Here is an 18034-nt window from a genome sequence, read left to right as displayed (position 1 = left end):
TGACTTGACCTGTAACCATCCATTCGATTTTCTCCCTTGCTAACCCCTGCTGCACCATTAGCTGTTCTTTGAACATGCTGAAAATATTCACCACTGAAGAGCCTTTTAAGTTTTATTTTCTAGAAACATTTCTTAACTTCCCTTAGGTCTCCTCACCTGTCTTCTTAGTGATCATCTCCTGGGCATCGTATAAAATCCAGTGTCTTTCTCCATCCTTTTCCCTCCAACACACTCCTTCTCATTTCCCTTTTGAAATTTTCTTCCATTATACTCACCTACATCTGACAGAGGGTATATTTACTGTATATTGTGCCTCTATCTCCCTCTTCGCCTTCCTATTTCCCCACAGAAGGGACTTGGTTTTGTCATAGCTGATACCTAGAGTGGTGCCTGGCTCAATATAGATGCTCGGTAATTGAATAGATTATTTAAAAATTTGACATCTAAGCCAGATATAAATTTATGGCCTTTTTTACTTGCCTAGCATTTTGCATCATTATCACCATAGATATTTTCTCTTTGCTCTTTCATCCATATTAACAAAATTATGTGCTGTTGTGTGTCTTTTAAAGCTCTCTACTTGGACTAAATTGTATGACCATTATTTAGAGGAAAATGATTATAGTATCTTTTTTAAAAAATGAAAGGAAAGAGAACATGAGGCTAGCTGTACTTGATTGGAGGCAACTCTTTCTCCATTTCCGGTTTATCCAGGGCTGGAAGGCAGTACTGAAATTGTTACTTCCTCAGTGCTATTTCTAAACCATATTTACTTGTAACCATTTTACACCCTTTCTCTTTAAAAGTTTTACATCTATCTCCTGAGGAGCTCATCTAACCAAACTAGTGGTTATTTCTCTACTTGCATCAAAATATGTGATCAGTTTACCCAGTTCCCCTAGCTTTACAAGTTCCATTGTTACCTTTACTCTGCATCAGCCACCCACACCCATAGCCACGCCTTATTGTCAGTTGTTATACCTAAGATCTCTCTGCCAGTAATCTATCCCTCTCTTACTTCCTGGCTCCCATGTTCCTCATTGTCAGTGAGATGTTCAGGTTCAAGACCAGTTTTTCCTGTCAGCCCCTTCCCAGCTTCCCTTCCTTTTCTACTCACTTTAGTACAGCCAATACCAATCTGTGTGCTATCAGAGATACTGATTCAGTTGGTCTGAGATGAGGTCCTGGAATCCACATTTTAAGTTTCCCAGATAGTTCTGATGACAAACCAGATTGGGGAACCCCTGCTTGTCTATGGCTGATGGTCAGAACTACCCTTTGATCAATATTTATAGCATCTTTGCTTTTTTTGTCCTTCACTTCACCTGGAAAAATCCCTTTTCAAAAATTTTATGCTTTTTTTTTTCCTGAGCCAGAGTCTGGTTGGAAAAAAATCGTGCAACCATATAAACTGGTGAGCCGCTACCAAACCATGGTCTCCAGCCGTAGCTGGCCCCTCACTTCTTGGGTTGTGGCCAGCAGTCAGGGGTCTGCTTCTTCAGGGACTGTTTTCGACTTGCCTTCTGTCTAGTCCCCTGTCCTTTCTCGCCCTATTCTGTACTTCCTTGCCTGTGTTTAGACCAGAAAAAGGACTGACCTCCACGTGGGAATTGTAGTTTTGGGAATTGTGGCCAAATCCCTCCTTCCCATCTTTAAAATCTGTAACTATGCTCACAGTACACTCTTAGTAAGAAGTTATGTTACTTCTTGATGAAGGCAAGTTTCTAGGCTTTGATTCTCTCTCTCCAGTGACCTTTAATGAGCTGTCTCCGCTCCTGTATTGTCAACCTCTCCCATGGCTTATAAACTATTTCATCCTTGACTGTGCCTCTGCCTCCCTCTTCGCCTTCTCTGCCTCGTTTTTTGAGGCTCTTTGACCCAGTGTAATTTGACTTCTGCCATCAGCACTCCTGTTATCTCAAGGGTCACCCAATGTCAAAGCCAGTGGATACTCTTCAGCCCTTATCCTTTTGTTTACATCTCACTTCTTAAAATCTTTATTCCTTTGTCGTTCCTGACATTTTTTCTTTTCACTGTTACTTTTCTTCTGTGTGGGTATCTCCCTCTGTCTACCCCTTAACCTTGGTTTCCCCAGAAAGTTAGTCCCTCTGTTATCTTGATTGCCCTACATCCTCCCTAGGTAATTGCATCCACTTATGGTTTTGACTACTACTCACAGAGTACATTACTTCTCTCAAATCTCTGGTCTATCCCAATTTGTCTTTACTTTGGACCTTTATAGCCAGTCATCTTTGTGGTATTTTGTTTGTTGGAAATAATTCTCTAGTTATACCCTAAGACCATGTTTTTCCACATGCATTCCGTCATATGGAAATGGTTATCCTCCAGCAATTCTTCCTACTCTCTCGTGATCATTTCTGAATAGTCTACTATCACCCTAAAAGCTACGCATCAGAATAGTCTTTGTTGTTTAAAGTTTTTTTTTTTTTTAAGGTTTTATTCATTTATTTGACAGAGACACAGCGAGAGAGCGAACACAAGCAGGGGGGTGGGAGAGGGAGAAGCAGGCTTCCCGCCGAGCAGGGAGCCCGATGCGGGGCTCGATCCCAGGACCCTGGGACTGTGACCTGAGCCAAAGGCAGACGCTTAACAACTGAGCCACCCAGGCGCCCCTAAAGATGTTCTAATTGGGTTTCTTTTTTTAATCTAAAGGTGTAGGTAAAGGTAATTCGAAGATCGTAAAATGTGTTCTCACAAAATGCTCCTTGGCAGAGTACTATGGATTTTTAGTAAGCTGAGGTATTTCTAATCATGAAAGAAATGAATTACTATATGCTATTATAGTGCTGAACGACTGTTTTTGCACCTTAAAAAAGTGAAGCCTTTCCTGAAACATGAATTTTGATTTTTCACACTATATTGTTGGAGCCCTAATTTGACTGTAAAAATGTGTCAAATGACATGCAGTTTATTTACTGGTATTTTTAGTCAAACTTATATGAATTAATGTTACTGTAGGTAGAGTAGTCGTCTCCCCCTTTTCCACAGGGGATAAGTTCCAAGACGCCTGGTGGATGCCTGAAATCATGGCTAGTACTAAACGCTGTGTATGCATACCTATGGTAGAGCAGTTTTAACAATGTACTGTGATAAGTTATGTGAGTATAGTCTTTCTCTCCAAGTATCTTAACTGTATTGTACTCACCCTTGTGAGGTGAATGATGTAGGCGTTGTGGTATAACATTAGGTCACTGTTGACTTTTTTGTTTTTAAGATTTTATTTATTTGAGGGGGAGGAGAGAGAGCGAGCGAGCGTGCGCGCATGAGCAAGAGCAGGGAGCCCGATGGCGGGCCTTGATCTAGGACCCTGGGATCATGACCTGAGCCGAAGGCAGATGCCTAACCGACTGAGCCACCCAGGGCCCCCTACTGTTGACTTTCTAAGTTATGTCAGGAGGAGGATCATCAGCTTCCGGACCATGGTTGCCTTCATATAAGGGGGACCTACTGTAATTCCATAAACGATGGCTCAGCATCTGATTTAATTTTTTTAAGAGTGGCTCTAGTCCGTCTTTGTTAGTTTCTTCCATACCTCTTATCATTTATAATTATAAGTTCAGCTACTCATTAAATTGTTAGCATGTAGGTAGTTTTATATTATGTGTACTACCAAGACTTTATCTTTGACCACACCTGTAATAACATCACTTTCTTGTTTTGGAAGATCAAAGCCATCGGCCAGACAGAATTGAACGCAAGCAACCCAGAAGAAGTGTTACAGCTGGCAGCGCAGAGAAGGAAAAAAAAGTTCCTCCAAGCAATGGCAAAACTTTACTTTTAAGCAGTTAGTTAAAATTTTTTAACTTTTATTTTTTAAACAATGGGCTAAAAATAAACAGTATTAGATTATATAATACATATGTACACATTTAGTGGTGTTTTCTTTTCAGACAATACTGAAACAGTTGAAAAACAACTATACAGAAGACTTCATACCATAACCATAGCTTAAATTTATAATTTCTTCAAAGGAAGAGTCACGTGTCCAGTAACAGAATAAACTAGCAACTTAGATTTATTTTCAATTAGGCCCACTCTTGAGGCTGAAATTTTGTTTTGTTCTTTTTTAAAAATATGTAGAAGTAGCTAGTCTATATACAGCAAGTTCTTATGTCAGGTTTTTTTTGTTTGTTTTTAATAAATAATCTAGGAGTCAGTATACATTTACTACCTTTCTGCCTTATGAAAATAGAAGTTTAGGTCAAGTGTTAAGCTTTATCACTTTTGACACTGTCCTTAACTCATAATGTAGGAATTAAAAAAGGACCTTAATAGTTTTGCAAACATAAATAGTCTTAGTCACACTAAATTAAGAAAAAGTCCTTAGGGATATCTTGGGAGTTAATAAAGTGACTTTCTCATATAAATAGGTTGAAAGGGTACTTCTTCACTTAAATTGTGATGTACGAAAAGTTATTATAAAGCAACCTTTGTGTCAAAGCCCAAAGTAGGAGCTACAACATTTATCTTGTTTAAAATTTCTTTGGTATTCCCCCTTTTTGTTCATCTAAGCCTTACTGGTTAAAAAATGCCATGGCAAGGCAAATGTATCAGTTAAAAAACAGATTAAAGTTCACCATTTATAAAAATTCAAGTTTTATAATAGCTTGCTACGGCAGCTATAGATAAATTAGTCACCTTATTATAAAACTAAACCTTTTGTAAACAAGTTTAAATTTTATTTTCAAAAACCAAATTGCACTAGTCAAGAATATGAATTTTGAGAATCTATAAACTAGATTCAAAGTATTGTATTACTCAATGTCCCCTTTAAGGTAGTACTTATATAGTCTAAAACGCCAATGATAAAATTCTCAGTTTATCAAGATAAACATAGTAACACTGGATCAAAAAAAATTGTTATGGCATAAATTGTGGCTGGCTTCTATCCAGTCACTTTGGGAATGAAATCTTTGTAAACAATCCTGCTGTTTGTTGAAACAAACAGCTAACCTAGGAATTTCTTCCTTAATGCCAATTTTAAGTAGTTTTTTTAAATTCAAAGAATGGCAGTGAAACTTCTGAATTGGCTAGGACAGTCATAGCACTACTTTTCTGAAAACTTTAGTAGTTCAGTTCTGTGAAATTCTACCCAATACTCAGTCAGCTCCAGCTTGTTTGCTTAGTTAACTTCCTCAGTGTTTTCCTGGTGGTTTCTCAGTGCTTTTTGGTGGTGTCATAATTCCTCCACTACACACTGGTGACAGCTGTCCCTCCTTTCTGAAGGTGTTTACGTAATTCACTTCATCCTATAGGTGTGAAGAAATCATGCGGACAATAACAGGTAAGATAAAGCATTGACAGAGTTAACGTCAAACCAGATTTTTTGGGTATTCATTTGAGACTACTTAGGCCTCATGTAGTGGTCTCTGTCTTTGCAAGCATGACTAGTCACATTTTAGAGATTCAGCAGTTTGAACTGCCTACAACTGTATTTTTAAAAACTCTTACCTGGACTATTGGCATTGATCTTGAGACACTCCACAAATCTTGCTGTGACATTAGTGTGCCCATTAGAACTTTCTACCCCCTAGTAGCTTAAATCACTGCCCTGAGGTATTTCTAGTATCCTTACTATCAGTTTCAGTGACTTACTAGATAAAAAACCAAGAAGCCCCACAAGAAACATACCAGCATAGCCAGATAATTTGTATGTGTCTGGATATTGTGTCTGTCTTCCATAGAAATCTTCTTAAAAATTTTCAGCTTCACAGGACTAGTACTTTTTACTACGCTGACAAAAGGCACCATCCAGTCTACACATTCAGAAATGCTGTCCCATTCCAAACCTAGACAGAGGAAAATTAGGAAAATGTGAAGGTTCCATCAGAAACTGTCTTTAAACATAGTTTGAGAGTGCTAATCTGCTTTAACTTATTGGAACTTGATTTTGGCCTTTTTTTTTGTTTTAATTTATTAGAGTGCACATGATAGCCAGGGGAGGAGCAGAGCCCAACATGGGGCTTGATCCCCACCACCCAAGATCCTGAGCTGAAATCAAGAGAGTCAGACGCTTAACGGATTGAGCCACCCAGACGCCCTGATTTTTGGCCCTTTAATAATGTGACCGTTTTGAGGGAGAAAATTACTTAGAGCCCCCCCCCTTTTTAAAGGATTTATTCATTTGAGAAAGAGCACATGAGCAAAGGGGAGGGGTAGAGGATCAGATTCCCTACTGAGTGCAGAAAAACAGGACTCTGTCCCAAGGACGTGAGATACGACCTGAGCCAAAACCAAGAGTCGGACGTTTAACCAACTGAGCTACCCAGGTGCCTCAAGACTTTAGAGCTTCTTAACCAGTACCTTCTACATATGAAACAAATTGTCAAAACCCAAAGAACTCTTAAAGCAGAGCTATATCCATGTTGACTGACTTCAAATGGATATAAATTCCATTTGACATTTTTTTGTTTATGGATATATATTGAAGATTAGAAAGTACTTCTAACCAAAAGGGAAGGTAATGGCTAATTTTCTTCCATTTTATAGGAAGCTAAAGTTGATAAAAGTCCCTTTAAAAGTGGACATGTAAGAAGATAAAATATAGTGCTTTACCTGAGGCTTTCTTAACCACTTCAATAGAGGTAAAATGGCACAAGGCAGCGGCAGCCAATATTCTGTACTGGAACTCTAATGAATCGATGGCTAGAATACACAGATCTAAAAGCTAGCAAAGGAAAAAGCAAAAGTACACATATTTAAGAGAAAAGATGAGTGATACATGTTGCTACTAAAGATCAGTCAGCTACAATTTTAGAGTACTTATGTGGACCCATATGCTAAGAATTGCTAAAACTACAGGGATCCAAACATAATTTCCTTGAGAGTGGTGGCTTGAGTTAGTTAGGAAGTGAATAGACAAGGACTGTTAGGATGCAGTGTGATATGTAGTAGTAGGAAGGGCACCTCATCCAGAGTGGGGAAGACTTGTGCTGCTTAAATCTTAAAAGATAAGGTAGCTAGGAAGATTGGGAAGTAGAGTATTCTACGTATAGGGAACAGCATTTGCAAAGATAAATGAGAAGGTATTCCTTTCCCTTGGAACTCCTAGTTCAGAACAAAGGAATTCCTTCATTTCCTTATTTGGGGGGGCGGGTAGTAACTGGAGAGGGACAGATTAGATCACAGATTAGCCTAGGTTAGATCATAAAGTGTCATTAAGAATTTTAGTTCTGATTACTGAAATTACTGGAGGATTTTAAATCAGGAAAGATACATTTTAAGAATGATCCTTTAGAAACACGTTCCCTTCTGTGTATCTGCTTCACTGTAGTCTAAACAGATTAGTTAAAAGGCAGATTATAATCCAGGTACGAAGAGCTGCACAAAGAGCAGAATGGTGTAAAAGGGCTAGATTTCAGAGACCTAAGGTGATACCTGTCCAGTGGAAGAAAATTGTTTGCTCACATTGGTCCAGAAGATAGAAACGTGAGAATACTTGGAAATAAACAATATAGACACAGTAATTACCAGCTTATCAAATGTTTGTTCTCTACGAAAAGGGTATAGCTGCATAAGATAATTTGGAATGCTGGGAATTGACAGAAAAAGTCTTCATTAGAAAGTTTTATAAAATGAACCAATTCTAATATTTTACTGGTAATTCAGTTTTAGTGTTCATAATGTGTTGACTAGATTTAAAATACAACTAAATTTCAACCTAGGTTATTTAAAACCCATCCCAATATACCGTAGTTCCTTCAATTCCATATGTAAGCTTTTCATATCCTACACAGAATTAGAACATAGATTTTCCTCACTTATATATGGCAGTTACAATAGTCTTTAAGATACTTATGAGAAGCAGGCAGGAAAGAACATTTGTTATGCTGGTCTAGGAAAGCGTAATTTGAACCAAATTTTTATAAATAACTAATCTTAATTCTAATGTACAAAATAGGTACCCTGTGTATTCAGATAGGAGAATAAGATAATCATATAGTTTCATACCATACTAAAGACAACTGGCTAAATGCCTTTTTCCATTTTATATACCAAAAGTATTTAACTCTATTTTAGACTCAAAGAATGAAAAGTATTCGTAATACATTTGAACTCAAAAGTTTAAAAAGTTTGTCTTCTAAAATTATTAAGCAACATAAATGTTGAGAACAATTTTATGCATCAGCAGTTTTGTTCTCGTCAACTAAGGAGTGAATTATTATGCTTTTTGTTGTATAGCTTATTTAAGACTATAAATGCACTAAACAGCTATAATAAAACAACATTAGCATACAGTCAGTGAAAGTACCTGAGCTATTTGAATGAACTTTTCCTGAGAATATTGAGGTAGAAGAACTTTAGGAGTATCTTTAAGAGCATCAACTTGAAGGAAGAGATTTAGCCAGGAGATGACTGTTACAGGACAGAGTTCCCATTTTAAAGCCTGTTAATGGAATTAAAATACCTGTTAATAAATGTAGATATATATACACTCTTATACATAGCTATTTTACTAGTCATTTAAAAGCTTTCTGCTTTAGGTTTATTTCTTCCTAGGAATTTTTTTTTCTTTGTAAGATTTTTATTTGACAGCAAGAGGGAACATAGCGGGGGAGCGGGAGAGGGAGAAGCAGGCTTCCCGCTGAGCAGGGAGCCCCATATGGGGCTCGATCCCAGGACCCTGGGATCATGACCTGAGCCGAAGGCAGATGCTTAACGACTGAGCCACCCAGGCGCCCCTCTTCTTAGGAATTTTATTCTTACCCTTATTTTTATTAAAAATATTTAGAGATACTTCAGCATGTAAAGGTGCTTAATATAGGCCCCTTTATTATTATCTAGTCTTTATTTAGAAAGCTCATTGAGCCTAGTATTCATTCCTCCTTTTCTCATTTCTTGCAGCCCCTGGTCTTCCACATCTATTTTTATTTGTTGAAACTGCCTTTGTAAAATTGTATTCAGTGACCAAAGCTAATTCCATTCAGATCTTTCAAGAACTGATTCTAGACTTTTTCTTTTCATGATCTTTGATGGCTTCTCATCAAATTTAAAAGTTCAGAACAAAAAAGACAGATCCTGATTTATGATACCCTCTCCTCCGTGAAGCCCTGGGACTTGACCATTTACAAGCAGTCTAAAATAGGTGAGAACAGTGTTACAGAAAATTCCATCTCCTCTTTACATACCCCTTATGCTGTGCTTGCTTCAAGCCTGAATTTGAGTAAGTTTATTATTAGAATGGGATCTTTCTGGGCACTTGATATTTAACAGAGTTATGAATATATAAACGTTTATAGATTGTAATCTGTAATACATATAGTTTAGATAAATCTATAAAAAGTCCTTTGTGTGTCCTATATAAAAACTCATGGTGTTCAAATAACATACTTTCTAGTAGCTAACATTCAGCCTTTAATTCAGAGCCTGATTAAACACCTTTGTGCTTCTCTTATCCATGCTTCTGTTAATAGCCTTTTTTGTGTATAGAAAGAAAAAAAAGGCAAATAATTCTCATTATCTGTTGAAAGAAGGGGAACATCAGAACTAAAATTTGAGAGTCACTGTTGGAATTCATTTATATATACACATGCTATGCTAATTATACTTTTCAAAGCGTTGTCCTTAATCACTTTAAAATTAAGAAAGTAATATATTTTCAATAAAACTTCAAAGACAGAAAAAGAAGAGTCTACAGGTTCAGTAAATTCCCTTCCATCCATGCCATTGTCAGTATTTTGATGCATTAGCCTCTTTGAACTGGATCCTAATGCTTAATGAAACCTGTTTTGACTATTTACATTGTGGTCTTTCAGATTCAGTAGTAATCACTAAGTCACTAATTGCAACTAGACATAATTTATTACCTTTAATATAATAAGTTCCATTCTTAAAATATCCTCTTCACTGCAGGCACCATCAGTGACATAAGCAAATTCTTGGAGCTTAGGAGCATATATTTCCTTTAAAATGGATTTAAAAAAATAAGCACAGTTGAGATTGAGATTTAAAAAGTTACACAGAAACCACATACAGTCTTCATTTTTAAGGACAGCTTCATGAAGTGATTATATGTCTTAGTAACAAGATATTTTTCAAGGATGCAGGAGTCTAAATTAGCTAACTACCCTGAGACTTATTTTCATAGACTTGATCTTGATTTCCAGTTAATAAACAACCAGAACGGGGTGCCTGGGTGGCTCAGTAGGTTAAGCGGCTGCCTTTAGCTCAGGTCATGATCCTGGGGTCCTGGTATCGAGCCCCGCATCGGGCTCCCTGCTAAGTGGAGAGCCTGCTTCTCCCTCTCCCTCTGCCTACTTGTGCTATCTCTCTGTCAAATAAATAAGGGTGCCTGGGTGGCTCAGTTGGTTAAGTGACTGCCTTCGGCGCAGGTCATAATCTTGGAGTCCCAGGATCGAGTCCCGCATCGGGCTCCCTGCTGCTCAGCAGGGAGTCTGCTTCTCTCTCTGACCCTCCCCCCTCTCATGTGCTCTCTCTCTCTCATTCTCGCTCTCTCAAATAAATAAAAAATAAATAAAATCTTAAAAAAATAAACAACTAGAATATCTTAAAATATTTCAGTTAAAAAATAAAAAGCCAAACTTGTTTTAAGATTGCTTAGTATATTGGCCAGACCAAAACAAGACACTATTTTTAAATAAGGTCTAGAAACTACTGAAAACAGTTCCTTCACTATGAAAGTATGATAAGTCAAATACGTTCTGCAGTTTGGCTGACAGGTCTGTCTTAACAGCCCAGAGAATAGACAGAATGATCAGAGTAGAAGAGAGGCCTGCTACAGATGAGAACAGGCTAAAAATCAAGATTTCAGTCTAGAAAGGTACCTGAAACACACAGCATGATTCCAGGTAAGGATAGACTGAATACAAAAGTATTCACCAAATTTGGCAGAATTGGGAGATAGCTCTTAATGCTCAAAAGTGTATATTTAAATATACACTTAAATGAAGGCATGATTCACAGTCCCTCTCCTACCCTCAAAATGATTTCAGAAGAAAGTATGATATCCAAAATGTACTGTTTAAGAAAAATAGATTGAAATTGTGTGAAAGAAAACCTCAGGCAAGAAAAGAGTTGTTTTCTATCCTGGCACCACCACCCAGATACAGAATATAGACCATTCAGTATATAGATACAGACCATTATTTTAACCCGGAATAGTATTTATTTCATTTGATTGGTCAGTTAGTTTTCAAAGACCATTCTATTGAATCCAAGTGCCGTACTAATGTATAGGGACCACACTGGTATATTTTGTCTGGCAGAATGAGCCATAGGATAATTCACCTAGATGTTTCCTGAATCTAAACCAGATGCTTATAAATAGGCTCAGATACTAACAAAGGGAACTATATTTATCCATCCAAATCAATATTCAGAAAATGTTTTAGGGAAAAAAGACCACCCACTCATCTTTCCTATAGAGTTAATGTTAAAAGCTGTATTTGCTGGGATTATTAATGTGTTGATTTAAAAAAGTGAGGTAAATCGATCTATGGATAAACCTTGAGAACTTACCTCAAGTTTGGAAGCGATGAATAATGAGGTAATTCCAATGAGTTGAAGCATATTTTTATTTATATCCTTTTGTGTCAACATAAATCTATCAAAAAAGTCTTGCGCAAGGTAAAATGTTTCTCTATGAAGTGTGTATACTTCACATACCTAGAGAAGAATCCAAACATTTAAATATTCTATGCATTTCTCCAGAGTAGAAAGTTCTCTCCTAAAATACCAGTCTTTAGAATACTTTTAAGACCAACTTTGGGGGCGCCTGGGTGGCTCAGTTGGTTAAGCCTTCAGCTCAGGTCATGATCCTGGAGTCCCAGGATCGAGTCCCACATTGGGCTCCCTACTCAGCAGGGAGTCTGCTTCTCCCTCTGACCCTCTTCCCTCTTGTGCTCTCTATCTCTCATTCTCTCTCTAATAAATAAGTTAAAAAAATTAAAAAAAAAAAAAGACCAACTTTGCTTTTTAGGATACCAAAGCTAAGGCTGGGGGGGGGCAGATATTAACATGTACTAGGATATAGGATAAAAGAATCTATTACCATCCTCATTTACGCTTTCTAGTTTTTTTTAAGTTATTTATTTTTAAAGCTTTTATTTATTTATATGTCAGAGAGCACGCACAGGCAGAGGGAGCAGCAGGCTCCCCGCTGAGCAGAGAGCCCGACGTGGGACTCATCCCAGGACCCTGGGGTCATGACCTGAGCTGAAGGCAGATTCTTAACCAACTGAGCCACCCAGTTGTCCCTACTCTTTTTTTTCACATGGACTTAATTTATTCCCAGATATACTGATACTACGAGAACTTTTTTCTATTAATTTCCTAATTGTTCATTGCTGGTAAATGGTTAAGTTTTCATGCTTAGTTTATATTTTTAATTCTAATAGCTGCAAATGATTCTCTTCACTGTTCTAGGTAGACATTTAACTACAAAATGATAACGTTCCTTTCAATGTTTTTAACTTCATTTTTCATGTTTTACTGCATTGGCTGAGAATTTTTATAGAAGAAAACTGAATGAACAACATTGGTGATAAGACAGTCTTGATCTCATCCCTTGTTTCTGACTGTAATGGGAATGTCCCTAAGTTTCACTATTAATAATAAACAGTATCTGTCATTCCATACTTATTACAGGGAAAGTTTTAAATTCTGAACTCTAGAAGGTAGCAACTTTATCCCCATTTTGAGGATGAGGAAAACAGAGATGGAAATACATGAGTTTCTAATAAACAATGTGTTAAGGAAATCTTAGTTTCCTACATATTTTGAAATGAATGGAAACAATTTCAAAAAATGTCTTTCACATCTATTGAGACTTTATGATATTTCTCATTTAAACTGTTAAGGTAATGTTGAACCATCTTTGCATTCCTAGACTAAAAGGATATACTAAGAAAAACTAGAGTTTAACACTGCTGGATTTATTATATTCTATACAGTTTTGCATATAATCGTATTTAAGGGAAAATAGCAATAAGTTTGATGGGCCACTACTGGAGAAAAAGTCAGTGTAACATAAAAAGGAAAAAAATTCTATATAATTGTGCTTATTAGGTGGCTTCCATGATCACTAGGCACTCCAGAAGTTACCTTCTTGTACCCACATGATTGAAATACCTTCCCTTCTAGTCAGAATAAGAAATGATAACCTTACTCAAAAGGACATTGTTTTATAGTCTTAAAAACTTTTCTGATAGCTTCTGAGATCTACTCTGCCATGTCTTATTCCACCAAAAAGCCTATAGTGTTTCTCCCTTAGAGAACATCATCCCTGTCAAACACAGGGAAACTACAGAGCGAATATCCAAGGGCTGGAGGAAAATCAGTCTCATTTACACAAGTAATCATTTTCCCAATAATTTTAGAGACTCTTGGAATTCTTATCCGGAGAAAAGGAATGGGCCTAAACAAGAGAACATTCTGGCACAGATCTTTAGAGACTTGGGAGATCACTGTTACTCCCTTAGATTAATGGTACAGTGTATTTTGAAAAGGAATAAAGGTATGTAATAAAGGGAAACTACATGAAGCCTAGGGGGCTTAGTGCCTCTGGATATTCAAAGCCTCCTTATCATTTAGGACCTAGAAATCAGGAATCTAAATCATAATTTGATTTTGATGATGCAGAAAAGGACTTCTGAGGGCCCTGAAGCCTCGTCCTGGTTCTTCACCTTGCATAGCAGAATTCAAAACCTTGTCAATTATATATGCTGTTCATCTTGATCCTCCTCAGTACCCAGTGCCTGGTACACAGCAGTACCCACGGACACCAGGAATTCTGAATTAGGTTTGGGTTGTATGGGATGCAGTGGCTGTGCTATTTTATTCTCACAAAGCAGACATTTTCCATTTTGGTACCATCAACTGCAGTATGTACCCCCAAAAAGATGGCTGCTGGAAATGAATACCAAGGGCACATGGAAAGCACATGTACATCTAAATACTTTTCCATTATACAGAGACAAAGGAAATTTGTATTGATGAAACATACCTCTAAAAGCCAGTCTAGAAGTATTGACCTCATCTGTGGTTCCAAGTCAGAATGCAGAACTTCAAAATGTTTGTCATGAACGTATCTGGTCTCTTTTTTTAGCATGTTTAGCCAAACATCCTTTGAACATCCCCAACTATAGAAAGGAGGAGAAAAGAGTATGTGACCTACATAATATTCAAGCTATCTGTTTTACAAAGAATAAACTTCAGGCATTGAAATACAATTAGAACCTGGAAGGAGAAGCTCTTTAAGTTAGGAAAAAATTGCTACTTTAACTTTTAGAAACCATTTCTTTAGCATAAAAAAGCAGAAGCCTGAAATTGTACTGTAAGAACTTAGACTATGGCTTTCAAGAGTGCTTTCCCCATTTATAAAAGCCTCCCATTTAAGAGAACAATATTTTCTGAGGAGCAACACTGAGAATTTAAATATTTAAGCATATGATCCCAGTAGAGACAAGTTCCAGTCATCTCCAGGTAGATCAATAATAGACTCACCTAAAGTGGTGGTAGCTGGGACAGAGTATAGTGAAGGGGAGGGATGGTGAGTTTAAGTGTCTGCCCATTAATGTGTGTCTTAGAGCCAAATATACTACGCTATGTGTTTTGTATAAGCTGTACCTCTTAGTCATATTAACTAGAAAAAAGAATTGAGTATAGATCTTCCTAAGCCTGGTAAGAAATAGGGTTGATATATCAAATGAAAATGTCATACATTTCCATCTTAACAATTTAGAAAAATTATTTAAACCTCATTTAAAAAGCCTCTAATGAGGCTTACAGTATTCAGCAAGTAAATGAAAATTACTTCATAAAAAAATCAGTATTTTAAATACCCATATATCCTTTGCAAACATCACCATTCTCAATACATGCATAAATATTAGTAAAGAAAGCAATTTTTGGATGTTTTTCTACATTATAATGGAGGTAAAATAAAACTCAAAATAGTGTAATATATTTAGTACAATTTTAATCTTCGATATCAAATTACAAAAAATTTTCTTACCTTAAATCAGGCAAAGGTGAAGGATTAATAAAAAGATTTTTAAATCTGTAATTTGTAAATCTGGAGAAGTCACTTGTTCCCATTTCTTTGTGGGGTGTTTCAATGATAATACAAGGACTGATCCCCCCAGATAATACAGGTGGCCAACAATTCTGTCATTTAAAACAAAAATTTGTGCAAAAGAAAATCAGCTTTTGTCTTGGATCTTTCATAAATGGAAGCTAGTATCTCTAAACAGTCTATAGTTTTCCCCAAACACCATCATTAACCACTGCTGGCAATCTAGTTGACATTCGTATTTTAGAAATAAGATATACAGTTCATAGCGATCTTTAAATAGTAACAGGTGGGATATTTTAGAGAACAAAATACAATTCTGGAAATACATTAGGTATTGGGGGAAGGGAGTAATAACAAAATGCATCTGTAGTCAAACACTAATCACTTTCAAGATTATAAAACAAATTCTCCCTGTTTACAATAGTGGCAAGGGCACCCTGTTTTATAAAAAGCTCCCTCCACCCCAGTTAAGCCTGCTCCCATACTTCAGAATACTATAAGGCAAAACCTTAAAAACGGAATCAACTGAAGTCAATTACTTAAATATTTTTTAAAGGACCCTTTCCCCAACCAATGCTGGTTTCAAAGAGAACCATTGTCTCTAGTATTCTCTGTACCACACATACTTAGGATAGGTAGCAAAGGGCTGGGTGCCAGTCTGTCAGTGACTTCACATCCTATTTATGCCCCAAGGAACAGCTATTAGGGCCCTCCACTGTAGTCAGAGAGGGAACAAAGAGCAGTACATTGGACAGATTAGGCGGGCCCTGGTGCACCAGGCGACTCCAAGAGGGAGGGATTTACAAAGAGGAACCAGCTGCTTCAAGGCAAACTTAACTGCAGCTGTAGTAGGATTCAGGCACATAAAAACCACCCAAAGATATGCACCTTCCTGCTGACCTCTAGGGGCATTCAAAGTAAAAAGTGTCAGAGGTATCTTTCTGTTGCATAGTAATAACACAATTCTATTCTTATTTGTCCTGCATTCGTTTCCCCAAAGCCCACCCAGCCCAGTTCTGCATTACCCTGATCTCATATTGATGTTTCTTGGTGACCTCCTCTTTCCTTTTTTTGACATCCTGGAAAATAAAAAAGACCACTGTTAAACTGAAGTCCCAGCAAAGAATTTCTAATCTCTCCTCTCTCTCTTCCCTTAACTCACCTGAGCTGTTTTTCTCTTCTTGGCCTGAATTATCTGGGCTTCTTGGGGGGAATCCGTCTGGCTGGGCTGGGGCTGTTGCTTAGCTTGTAAACGGCTACTACGGTGAAATTTTTTAAAGACGGTTTAGTAAGTCATGAGTTTCAAGCACAGCAGCTAACTTTTAAACATATCTATCTACAAGACAAATAATGTTACCTGCGTCTTGACATTCTCTTCTTTCAGGTGTGTGAATGTGAAATCTCTGGAGGGGAGAAAGGAAAAACGAGAGTCAAATACATTGTCACCCAAATTCTCCCAAGTGCCAGTCAGATGCTCTTGCAGGGGTTACGGCTCAGTCCCTCAGGAGATGGCCTGGGCCATTTACCATGCTGTCTTATGCACGACAATGGTTGTCTCACGGTATTAATTTTTGGACACATGCCTGCGTCTCCTCAACTGAATGTACTGCCGGGACGCGAGGGTCTTCAAGAATTTACAAAGCACCCCCAGCAAGGAGGCAGATCTCCCCCAAATGGGTCTTTTCTGCGCCCTCCATCCTCTCTCCCGGAACCCTCGGGGACTTGGGCAGCGCCCCCACGGCCCCCCTTCCGTCCTGGACGAGCCGCGGGGAGAGAGGGGGTTGTGGAGGCGAAACGCTGTGGAGAAGCCGGTTCCGCGCCAATTTGGAGAGCGGCGGTGGCGGGGAAGCAGGGGGCGGAGGGAACGGAGACTTGTGTCACGTCCTTCAGTCTCCTTTCCCTCCTTCCCAGCCCCCCGGGCCCTGCCTGTCGCTTGAAGGGGCACCGGGACCCCGACTCCAGATGGGGGGTGGGAGTGAAAGGAAAGGGAATTAAAGAAAGGGGGAAACTGGGTTGGTCAGGGAGCTCTTCTCCCCGTGAAGGGAACCCAGACCCCATCCTCTCTCCCGCGGGAAAGCTCCCCTAACGAGGGTGGGAGAGAGAAACCCCTAGAATGAGGGCATTTTCCGTGGCCTCCCCCTTCGGGGCAGCCCTCCACCCTCGCCGCTTCCCCGGCCCCCTGCCAAGGATCCTGACAGGGACGCAAAGCGGGGACCCATCCCCCCCAGCCGCCTCTTTCTCAGCCTTCCCATTTTTCCTCCCTTAAGCTCCCGCCCGCGGGAAGAACCGGCCCCGGGGGCTTTCTTTCCTCCCGCACTCCGCCCTACGCCCAGCACCTCCTCACCGCTAGACCCGCTACCGCTCCGCTCTCAGCTGGCGCCGGCGCCAACCCAATATATAGGCCGGGCCAGGCCCGCCCTGCACGCATGCGCCGCAGACTGACACCTCCGGACTGCGCGCTCCCCTCTCCCGCGCGCCCGCTCCGCAGGCCCGTGCGCGGCGCCCTGCTCAGTCCGCGCCCGCCCACCCCGATGGCCCGGGACCCGCTCGTCCAGGCCCTCAGTCCTCGTTCACCTGTTCTCCACTTCACCTGCCTGCGCGGCCCGGAGGCGGGAGGGAGTCTCTCAGAGGCTCCTCCCTCCTCTGAGGTCTGGCTCCCCGCCGCTCTGCTTCCGCATCTCCCGCCCGTGCTTTCCAGTTCCCTCCCGCCCTCAACTCCCGGATCCCGTCCGTGTCAGGCCGCGGCTCAGTCCTGGCCTACGGCCAGGTGGAGGCGGCACGGGCGAACATAAGAGTAGTCAGGAAGTGGCCATCCTGCGGCGCACCGTGGCTGTCCCGCCAAGGTCTCAAGGAACCCAGTTCCTTCGGAAAAGACGCCGGGACCAGGAGGGCCCGCCCCCGCGGGAGGAGCGCCGCTTTGGCTGGCGAGCTGGCCAATGGGAGGCGAGGACGGCAGCACAACGTGGAGAAGCTGCAGAA

At 39.6% G+C, this 18034-nt stretch overlaps 2 protein-coding genes across 2 annotated transcripts in view; one reads left to right on the top strand and one right to left on the bottom strand.

Annotated features, from left to right (window-relative positions):
* INTS8 (integrator complex subunit 8) overlaps positions 1–3877 on the top strand; it is a 52225-nt gene extending 48348 nt beyond the window's left edge. The window contains exon 27 of the mRNA XM_028109696.2: positions 3686–3877. Within this exon, the coding sequence (XP_027965497.1) occupies positions 3686–3802 (117 nt within the window). The 3' untranslated portion in view covers positions 3803–3877. The remainder of the gene's footprint in view (positions 1–3685) is intronic.
* Positions 3853–17455, bottom strand: CCNE2 (cyclin E2). The gene is made up of 12 exons (XM_028109706.2): positions 17400–17455; positions 16413–16458; positions 16218–16314; positions 16081–16134; positions 14996–15147; positions 13985–14120; positions 11500–11646; positions 9828–9923; positions 8273–8407; positions 6577–6688; positions 5653–5810; positions 3853–5270 (listed from the first exon to the last, which is right to left on the bottom strand). The coding sequence occupies exons 2-12, from the start codon at positions 16424–16426 to the stop codon at positions 5157–5159; spliced, it is 1215 nt and encodes a 404-aa protein (XP_027965507.1). The 5' UTR covers positions 16427–16458; positions 17400–17455; the 3' UTR covers positions 3853–5156.
* Between the last annotated feature and the right edge of the window lie 579 nt (positions 17456–18034).

Source organism: Eumetopias jubatus, unplaced genomic scaffold, assembly GCF_037043125.1.
Source record: "Eumetopias jubatus isolate StellerSeaLion01/CBP00866 unplaced genomic scaffold, mEumJub1_p1.0 scaffold_4, whole genome shotgun sequence".
NCBI lineage: Eukaryota > Metazoa > Chordata > Mammalia > Carnivora > Otariidae > Eumetopias > Eumetopias jubatus.
The sequence above is the reverse complement of the archived record's forward strand: the minus strand, read 5'-3'. Positions and strand labels throughout refer to the sequence as shown.